General features: G+C 48.1%; 1 protein-coding gene across 1 annotated transcript; it reads right to left on the reverse strand.

The window, feature by feature from the left end:
* Positions 1–5,788: 5,788 nt before the first annotated feature.
* On the reverse strand, positions 5,789–10,465 carry LOC118117281. Its single transcript, XM_035169390.2, is given in 7 exon segments — positions 5,789–5,842; positions 6,072–6,704; positions 6,891–7,061; positions 7,254–7,358; positions 7,443–8,988; positions 9,322–10,071; positions 10,164–10,465. Coding segments are annotated over 7 exon segments (3,561 nt in total).
* Between the last annotated feature and the right edge of the window lie 800 nt (positions 10,466–11,265).

The raw sequence follows: 11,265 nt of genomic DNA on the forward strand, positions 1-11,265 counted from the left end.
GGTTAACCCAGGATAATTTCGGGGTCAGTCTTGGTACCCAAAAAGAGCAGTTCATGAAGGTTAGGATGATCTTTTGTTCAGTCTAAACAGAGCCACAAACTTTATGAACTGCTAATTTAGTTGTTGTTGTAGTCCAATTGTAATGGACCCTACATTGGTCACAGGACATTTGGTGAATACACAATTTATGATTTGTCTAGTCTTACCAGGGGGATGGTGAATCCTGCCTGCCTCCAAGGATGGTATCATCTTCAGGAGAAATCACTGACGGTATGTATTAACGGCCCTTGGCCTTGAGTGATTTCTCCTGTGGCTGTTGATGGTCAATCTAACTGTGAGGCTAAGAGCACTGTTCCTCTTTTCTTTTTGATGCTGCTTGTCTCAACCAATGGTTAGAACTGAGATGATTACATCTCCCTAAGCTCGAAAAGCAGTTTGCCTTGAATAACCCATGAGATTTGATGTTGAACAGCTGACAGTTTTATTGCTTTACATTAACAACACAATGCTTTACATTTTATACAAAAATGTAGAAAAAAAATAACTCTTTGAAAAGGTTATTGGAATAAAATAAAACAATACAACTACAAAATGAGTCCCTTTGGAGCGTAACCTCCAACCTCAAGTCCTCCAAGTTAAAGAGAGTGAGATCCAATAGTTCAGTTTTATTTATTAAATGATTCTATTCGCTTCTACATTAGACCTCATTAACTTACTATATTGGATGCCATGCCTCCAATGAAAACAAGATTGAAGTTACCTTTTAACACCTCTCCATGGGTTGATGACTGGTTACAGGATCTAAAAAGGCTGTTCAGAAACGAAGTGGAAAAAGACTAAATTGCATGTCCACTACCTGTTTATGAAAGACCTCTTGACTTCTTATAATAAAAAGGAAAGATGCAAGAGCAAATTATTTCTCAGAAGTAATCACCAGCAATCACCACAATCCCAGATTCCTTTTCAAAACCATTAATACTCATAAACCGTGCTCTTTCTGCCCTGCTAGCCACTTCAAATACTGACTGAAATTTTGTTCTATTTTTGTAAGCAAAAGATTGTTGACATCAGAACTAATTCTACCAAGTACTACTGATATTTCAAATATTGCAGTTTGTCCTGCCTGTCCCATTCTCCTTAGTCATTTTCAGCAAGTTTCTCTTTCTGAGCACATCGACACTGTCTCACATGCATTCTTCTTCTAGCCCTCTTGACATCCTACCCATCTCACTCCTAAAAGAAGTAATCGGTGCTATTGGCCCTAGCCTTCTCAAAATTATTAACTGCTCTCTTTTATCTGGCTGTGGCCCTGATAATTTGAAGAAAGACAGCATTCAGCCAATCAATCACTACCACAGAATTATAGGCCCATTTCAAAACTCCTGTTCATATCCCAAATTCTTGAAATGGTGGTACTAACCCAATTTTTAGCCATGTGTGACATTTTCGATAAATTCCACTCTGGATTTCGCAAACGACACAGTAACGAAATCGCTCTCCCTAAGATTAAATATTATTCATTGATGTGTGCCGATGCTGGGGATTGCTCTGTCTTATTGCTCCTTGACCTCAGTGCCACATTTGACACCATCAATCATAACATTCTCATCAATAGAATAAAACAGTGTGTTGGTATATAAGGAATACACCCTCTCTTTTCTGTTTACATTGGAAATACTGTCTCATCCTCAGCTCCACTGATGGGCGGAGTGCCACAAGGTTCTATTCTTGGTCCCATCTTATTTTCCCTGTTCAGTCAGATTTATCTCTCCCTAACCTAGAAAAGCTCAGACATGTCTGGGCTACTGTAATGCACTTAATACATACCTTACCCAAACCTCAGTAGCTTGCTTGCAGTTTGTTCAAAATGCTGCTGCTCGTAATTAAACTAAGACAAACTGTAGTTCTCATATCCTGCCAATCATTGCATCCCATCACTGGTTACCAATTAAATTCAGGATTGATTTTAAGATTCTTTTAATCCTTGTGTTGTCCCTGCTTCCCCCGGCTGTTGGCCCCCTCACATAGCCCACCCCATATTAGGACGCACACGTAGCGCAATAGACAAGTGAGCAGCCCTTGCAGATGTATTTGTTACACCCGTGGCACACGGTGTGAGTTTTACAGTCCTTTTTCCTGGGGCATATCTGACACCTCTTCCTCTTACTCGCCCCGAGGCTGCTAGGGCTATGGAGGAGGCCGGACACTCGGGTCGAGCGTCGTAGTCAACAGCTCTCTGTGCGGCGGCGGCGGCTTTTACAGCCTTCACAACCGCGGCGGACGCGTCCGTGCGGGGGATGCGCTCCCTTCATGCGATGAACGGAGTCACGAGAGCCTTTCCCAGCTGCTCTAGGAACACCCTCCGCTTGTTCTGCTTGCCCGGCATCCAGTCTGGGTTGATCTCTCTCCATATCACGAAGGCATTGTAGGCAAAGACGTCGAGAATGTTGTGAAAGACGACCAGGGGCCAGCGCGCGGTCATCCTCCTGCAGCTGTACGTTCCGATCACCTTGTCTAGGTTGTGAACGCCACCTTTGTTGCGGTTGTAGTCCAGGACGATGACCGGTTTCCCGTCCTCGCGGTCGCTGATGTCGGCCTCGGGGTGCCGTGTGCTCAGGAGCACCACGTTCCTGTTTTTCTTTGGGATGTAGGACACCAGAGTGGCAGTGGGCGTGAATGCGAACTTGGATGAGAACACCTCTCTTCCCTTGACCGCGAGCAGCCCGGTCGGGAGCTCGGGCTTGTTCTTCCGAACAGTGCCGACCATGGTGATCTTCCTCTCCAGGAGCTGCCGCGCGAGTTCGTACGAGGTGAAGTAATTGTCGCACGTGACGTTACGACCGTGCAGTCCCTCCGTTACATCGAGCACTACCCGCAACCCCTGTTTCCGTTCTGGGCGTCCGCCGCTCGGCTTTCCGGTGTACACTTGCATCTTCCAAGCATAGCTTGATTTCGCATCGCAGGCCACCCACGACTTGAGCCCCGGGGGACCCCGCTTTGAGCCGCAGCAGAGGAGGAGGAAGTGGAGGAGGAGGAGGAGCAGTGGCCCTCCTCTCTGCCGTACGCCCTCGAGGACCATGTTATTTCCCCGTTTCTTGACGGGAAGGTCTCTCTTTCCACGAGTCCGGTGGTGGTGGTGGTGGTGGTGTTGTCCTCCTTCTTCTTCTTCTTCCAAGGATGAAGAATCTGCAGAAGCATCACCCACTGGGTCGTAGTCTTCGTCACCGTCGTCGTCTTCGTAGTCACCTTCGTTGTCTTCGTCTTCGTCGCCATCGCCGTCGTCTCCGTCTCCATCCTCTCTGTCCGCTTCTCGGTCTGGCTCTTTCGCGTCCTCTTCGGGTTCAGAGGATGGTTGCTGGGAGAATAGCTGTTGGAGAACCTGTTCTCTGGTGAAACGCTCCTGATGCGACATCGTGCCATGGTCCGTGAGAGAGTGGCACACTGAGACTTATATGTGGGTCTAATGTACCCCCCCTTGATTTCAATTGGAATCAGGTGTGGGTCTAAATGACCCCACAGAGCACCACAGTGCCCTCTCTGGGGGTCTAAATGACCCCTCCCATGACAATCGAGAATGACAATCCATTGGTCTCAATTACCCCAGGAGAATTGGATAATGACAATCCTTGGGTCACCCTAATCCTGACCGGGCTTGTGTATGATCACACGCACGCACTCACGCACGCACGCACACACACACACACACACACACACACACACACACACACACACACACACACACACACACACACACACACACACACACACACACACACACACACACACAGACACACACAGACACAGACACACACACACTCTGGGTCAATCCGACCCAGGAACAACACAAGGGTTAATAACTTTCGAAACTCAACATGGGCTTGCCCCTACTTACATTTCGCAGCTCTTGACTCCCTGTCCCTAGTTCAAGGCTGGCTACTCAGGGTGACTGGGGCTTCTCCATCAGGGCTCCGAGGCTCTGGAACTCCCTGCCTGATGAGATTAGGCTCATCAACACACCACCTGTCTTTAAATCACTGCTCAAAACATATTTTGTAACCCCAGTGCCACTGTTGTTTTAATTCCTTCTAATCTTACTTTTATTGCCACTATATGTTATATAGTTTCTTAAATGGGACAGCTTTTGACTGTTGCCTATGACAGTAGGTGTTGAGCTTAAAAAGGTATAGAGAAATTATGTCTGATCTACCTGTATGGTACTGTCATACAAGTCAGTAGCCAGTCAGATTAACCTTATGCCTCAGTGTACCATCAGGTTTGGCATATAACGTTAATGTGATTAAAAGGCTGAATCACCTGATGACGCCAAGGTACAACTGAAGATTATTATCTGACAAAGTCGGTCTGACAGAGCTTAAATATAATGGTGACACAACTGTCCCTTCCCTGTCCAATTACTGTCTGTGGACGTGTTACTACAGTATATTTAAGCATGAAATGCAGCGTAATGCATTATTATTAACTGGTTTTGCTAACAATGGTCAGCTGGCTAAAGTAAACATTGTTCTAACTGTCCTACTGGAAAGCTATAAACTCAGGTTATTCTGGTATGAAGTCTTTCGGTGCTCCGAGGTATAATGGAACGCATTATATACATTGGGGTGTGCAACAGTGCATCACACGCCTCACAACACACTACCTCTCTTATTTATATAAATGGTTTTAGTAGCCATATGTTTCACATGGGTTACAATGCCACTCAAACCGGTATTTACTTGGTGCCTCTGACCATGTCTCTGCTTCTGTCAGGTTTTGTGGAGCAGGTGGACCTAAAATGCAGAGACAGAGACTTTTCAACAAAAAGTGTCCTTTTAATGGAAAGAATCAACTAAACAGAAAAAACAACTAGAAGTAGATATCAAAAGTCTAAACTGAAAAAAACATAGATCACACTGGGGAAAACTCACGAGAGATGGAGATGACGCAGAAGAATGACAAGCACAAATGACGATGCATAAACAACAACGAACCAAAAAGGACAAAGGGAAGCAAAGAGACTTAGATAAACACAGGGAAGGCAGAGGTAATTGAACACAGGTGGAACACATGAGGATTGGTGCAGACAATCACAAGGGCAGGAAACAGGACAAAGACAGGAAGTGAAAATGGAAAACACAAGGCTAACCCTAACTACAAAATAAAACAGGAAACAGAACACATGGAGAAAACAAATCTAAACACAGAATGAAACACAGAAAGAAACAGAGTGGGAAACGGAGTGGGACAACATGAAACACAGGTACGGGTCGAATACAAACATAAACACAGGGATAGACACGAAACACAAGGAAGTCATAATCAAAACTGAAAACACTCTTTCTCAAAGAGGCAACAAGTGGAGAAAATATATAGTCCAAAGTCATAACCATGACAGCTTCTCCTGTTTTTCTTTGGGTCCTGCCCACACAAATCTCACAGGAGGACATTGTAATGTACTGAGATGTGTTGGACTCAAATGCTCGACTCGGAGACAGAGATGATCAAGAATAACTTTTACTGTATGGTTTCGGTACACGGAGTGGCAGTCCAGTAACAAACACAATATTCCAATAAGTGTCGGGCAGCAGCAGAAGTCGAAGGAGATCCAGTCCAGGTTCGATACACAGGTGAGGCAGTCCAATAACAAACACACAATTCCAATGAGTGTCAGGCAGTAGCAGGGTTCGGTGAAGATCCAGTGCAGGTTCGATACACGGGTAGACAAATGTTGAACAGGGAAGAAGCAAAAGCGGAGTCGATTACACAGACCGGGGTCGGAATCACTAGAGACTTAATTATCATGGAAATCGCTGGGACGCTTGAGACACGGGGAAACAAAGACGAACTGGCAATGCGACACAGGAACACACAGACTAAATACACTAGGTGATGAGGAACAGGTGCAAACAATCGGGGAGGAGCAGACAATAAACAAGGTGGAGCACACACAAGGCAGGGAGTGAGGAGTCTGAAACGAGAGGAGAGATGAGAAACCAATCACAACACAGAACAGAAGAATAAATGATAAATATCAGGCCAACTTAACTAGTACGCAGGACTGGACGTAACAGTACCCCCTTAGGGACGGCACCGGACGTCCCAGGCTGGTCAGGATGAAGGCGGTTAAAGTCTTGAATGAGGGCCGGGTCAACAATGTTCTTCGTTGAGACCCACGCCCTCTCCTCAGGACCGTACCCCTCCCAGTCTACCAAGTATTGGCGACCGCGACCGCGGTGGCGAACTGCCAAGAGGCGTTTGACCGTGTACACCGGACCTCCATGGACGATCCTGGGAGGAGGAGGGGGCTTGGTGGGAGGGACCAATGGGCTCTCCAATGCAGGCTTGATCCGGGACACGTGGAAGGTGGGATGCACCCTCATTGACCTGGGAAGCTTGAGTCGCACTGCAGCGGGGTTGATGATCCTGGAGATGGGGAACGGACCAATAAACCGGGGGGCCAACTTGCGGGACTCCACACGTAGGGGAATGTCACGGGTGGACAGCCAAACTCTATTGCCAGGTTGGTACGTGGGTGCAGGAGTCCGTCGTCGGTCCGCCATCCTTCTTGCACGGACTGAGCTTCTTAGGAGGACCTCATGGACCCCACTCCAGACCCGACGGCACTGATGGATGAACCTCTGGGCAGAGGGGACGTTGACTTCCTTCTCTAGGTCGGGGAACAGTGGTGGTTGGTAGCCATAGGCACACTGAAATGGGGAAAGGCCAGTAGATGAACTGGGTAAAGTATTGTGTGCGTACTCTACCCAGATGAGATGATTACTCCAGGTAGCCGGGTTTTGGGAGACAAGGTATCGCAGTCCGGTCTCCAGTTCCTGGTTCATCCACTACGCCTGGCCGTTGGACTGGGGATGGTATCCGGAGGAGAGACTGACTGTGGCGCAGAGGAGGGAACAGAACGCCTTCCAGAACTGGGAAACAAACTGTGGACCCCGGTCTGACACCACATCCTTCGGAAACCCATGGATGCGAAAAACATGCAACAGGACAGCCTCCGCAGTTCCTTTGGCAGAAGGCAGCTTGGGCATGGGAATGAAATGAACCATCTTAGAGAATCGATCAACAACTGTTAAGATAGTGGTGTTACCTTTCGAGGGAGGCAACCCGGTAACAAAGTCCAGAGAGATGTCAGATCAGGGGCGATGGGGCACAGGAAGTGGCTGCAGCAGCCCAGAGGGTGGACGTCGCGAGCTCTTGTTCTGAGCACACACGGCACAGGCAGTCACATATTCCCTGACCTCTCCCTCCATGGATGGCCACCAGAAGCGTTGTCTGACCACAAAGAGAGTCCGCCGTATCCCAGGGTGACAAGAAACCCGGGAGGTATGAGCCCAATGGATGACCTGGGAACGAAGTGGAACAGACACAAACAACCGGTTCGGGGGACAGCCCTCCGGCACCTGACAATTAATATTTTCCTGTCTGACCTTTTGTTCAATTCCCCAGGTAACGGCCCCTACCACACAGGATAGAGGCAAGATATTAGAGGGGAACCTCGGGGCAGAACCAGGGTCAAACAGACGAGACAGTGCATCTGCTTTAGCATTCTTGGAACCAGGGCGATATGACAAGGAGAAATTAAATCGATTAAAAAACAAAGCCCACCTGGCCTGTCTGGAATTGAGTCGTTTGGCGTACCGGATGTACTCAAGGTTTTTGTGATCAGTCCAAACCAAGAACGGCTGCTCTGCTCCCTCCAACCAATGACGCCATTCCTCCAGGGCCACTTTAATAGCCAGCAACTCCCTATTCCCCACATCATAATTTCGTTCAGCGGGAGAGAGTTTCCGAGAGAGAAAGGCGCAGGGATGGAGTTTCTTGTCCACTTGTGATCTTTGAGAGAGGATCGCCCCAACTCCTACGTCAGAGGCATCAACCTCAACCATGAACTGAAGACTAGGGTCCGGGAGTGTGAGGACCGGGGAAGTAGTAAATGTCTCCTTCAATTTTTGAAAAGCTCTCTCAGCCGGTAGTGACCACTGAAACTTCATGTTGGAGGAGGTCAGGTTATGCAATGGGGAAGCAATAGTGCTGAAGTTTCTAATGAAACGTCTGTAAAAATTAGCAAAACCCAGAAAGCGTTGGAGATGTTTGCGAGAAGTAGGAGTAGACCACTCAGTCACAGCGCTAACCTTTGCCGGATCCATCTGGATGTTGTCTTGAGAGACGATGAACCCTAGGAAAGCGACGGAGGACACATGAAATTCACACTTCTCTGCCTTTACAAAGAGTTGGTGGGTGAGAAGACGCTGGAGAACCTGGTGAACATGCTGGACATGAGTGTCCTCATCTGGGGAGAAGATGAGGATATCATCCAAATAAACAAAGACATATTTATTCAACATGTCGCGGAGTACGTCGTTAACCAACGCCTGAAATACCGCTGGCGCGTTAGATAAACCGAATGGCATCACAAGGTACTCATAGTGACCACTGGGGGTATTAAAGGCCGTCTTCCATTCATCCCCTTCTCTTATCCTCACCAAGTGATAGGCGTTCCTCAGGTCCAGCTTGGTGAAGACCTTAGTGTTCTTTAGTAGCTCAAACGCAGAGGAGATGAGGGGAATAGGATACCGATTCTTGATGGTTATCTCATTCAATCCCCAATAATCAATACAGGGGCGGAGCGTCTTATCTTTCTTGGCAACGAAGAAGAACCCAGCTCCGGCAGGAGAGGAGGACGGCCGAATAAGTCCCGCTGCCAGGGAAGAGTCAATATATTCGGTCATAGTCCTTACCTCCGGGGAAGACAAAGAATAGAGGCGCCCCCTAGGGGGTGAACTACCTGGTAGCAGGTCAATGGCACAGTCATAAGGTCAATGAGGCGGTAGAGAGGTAGCCCGAGTCTTGTTGAAGACTTCCTTGAGGTCTAGGTACCATGGAGGCACTCTGGAGAGGTCTGGGAAATCGGAGTCCAAAGAAGCTGTGTGAGGCGAGGTGACAGCAGAACGAGAAACAGGAAGTTCCAGACAGCTGGGAGATGAAACATCAGAGGAGTGGGATACTTTGGAGATAGAAACGGCACGAATGCAGGTGACAGAACATTTCCTGTCCCAACCTGTTACTTCCCCTGTGACCCAGTTCATGTGGGGGTTATGTTTGGAGAGCCATGGAAAACCCAGAATGAGAGGGTGTGATGGAGAGTTAAAAAGGTGAAAGCTCAGAGATTCAGTATGTTCTTTGGAGATAGTCATTTGAATCGGATCAGTCCGGTGAGTTATTTTACACAGTAAGCGTCCATCTAGAGCGTGAGCCTCTAATGGCTTGGGAAGAGGAATTCATTTTAAATTTAATTTCTTAGCTAACCTCCAGTCCATAAAGCTCTCGTCAGCCCCGGAGTCAACTAAGAAAGGATAAATGACAGTCTGAGATGGTGTGATAAGCACTGCTTGCATGAGAGGTCGAACAGAAGAAACAGTAGTGTGGCTCACCAGTGTATATCTTGCAGTTGCCTGGTCCTTCACTGGACAGCCTGAGAGGTAGTGGCCCATCTGCCCACAATAGATGCATCTTCCCTCACGGACTCGACGTTGACACTCCTCTGGACTGAGCTTGGTTCGACCCAGCTGCATTGGCTCCTCCGTACCCACAGAGGGCGCTGGTGCGACGGCCGCGGGTGTGAACCGAGCCGGAGCTCGCCGGGACTGTTGAGTGGTAGTCGACTGTCCCCTCTGGAAAGGTGCAGAATAGTCAGGCCTGGATTTCCCACGATCCTGGAGACGTTTATCAATCTTGACGACCAGTGCTATGAGAGAGTCCACATCTTCTGGCAATTCGCGATTGATTAACTGATCCTTTATGGGCTCCGCTAACCCATACAGGAATGCGTCAAACAAGGATTCCTCATTCCAGCCACTATCGGTCGCCAATGTGCGAAATCCAATGGCATAATCAGAGACACGCCGATTGCCCTGGCGAAATCCCATCAGTGCTCTCGCTGCCTCTCGACCTGGGTTAGTGGTGTTGAAGATCTTGCTCAGTGTATTCGTAAACAGCTGAACCGAGGAGCAGACGTGCGAGTTTCTTGCCCACTCGGCAGTCGCCCATTTCTCTGCCCTGCCAGAGAGATATGATATCACGTAAGCCACTTTGGAGCGTTCTGTCTGGAAAGATGGTGCATTTAATTCAAAGTGGAGACCACACTGGACCAGAAAGGCCCGACAGTCTCCAGAATCCCCAGAAAATCTGGGATAGCAGGCGGAGCAATAGTGGGAAGTGAAACTGGAGCTGGAGCTGTGGCTGAAGCTGGCTCTAGAACAGCACTCGGAGCGGTGAAGGTGTCAAGACGATCCATGAGCTGTTGGAACCGATCAGTCAGAACATTCTCCTGGCGTTCCGACATCCCTTGCATCTCGAGGCGAACCGCGTTAAATTGTTCCTCCGTCTGATGAAGTCGTCTGCCTTGTGCCTGCAGGGCAGCAGGCACGGAATCGGAGTCGGCTGAATCCATCTTTATGGCCAGTTCGTACTGTAATGTACTGAGATGTGTTGGACTCAAATGCTCGACTCGGAGACAGAGATGATCAAGAATAACTTTTACTGTATGGTTTCGGTACACGGAGTGGCAGTCCAGTAACAAACACAATATTCCAATAAGTGTCGGGCAGCAGCAGAAGTCAAAGGAGATCCAGTCCAGGTTCGATACACAGGTGAGGCAGTCCAATAACAAACACACAATTCCAATGAGTGTCAGGCAGTAGCAGGGTTCGGTGAAGATCCAGTCCAAGTTCGATACACGGGTAGACAAATGTTGAACAGGCAGAGGTACCGACAGGGAAGAAGCAAAAGCGGAGTCGATTACACAGACCGGGGTCGGAATCACTAGAGACTTAATTATCATGGAAATCGCTGGGACGCTTGAGACACGGGGAAACAAAGACGAACTGGCAACGCGACACAGGAACACACAGACTAAATACACTAGGTGATGAGGAACAGGTGCAAACAATCGGGGAGGAGCAGACAATCAACAAGGTGGAGCACACACAAGGCAGGGAGTGAGGAGTCTGAAACGAGAGGAGAGATGAGAAACCAATCACAACACAGAACAGAAGAATAAATGATAAATATCAGGCCAACTTAACTAGTACGCAGGACTGGACGTAACACACATGGTTTAAACTTTTTTTTTTAAACTGCAGACCCCACGATTTAGTTAGCTGCATTTACTATAGGATGCAATTTGTACACACAAATTCTCTATCTGCACACACTCTCTCTCATAGGGTATTGCTGAGAGGGAATGGTAGA

Source organism: Hippoglossus stenolepis, chromosome 11, assembly GCF_022539355.2.
Source record: "Hippoglossus stenolepis isolate QCI-W04-F060 chromosome 11, HSTE1.2, whole genome shotgun sequence".
Lineage (NCBI taxonomy): Eukaryota > Metazoa > Chordata > Actinopteri > Pleuronectiformes > Pleuronectidae > Hippoglossus > Hippoglossus stenolepis.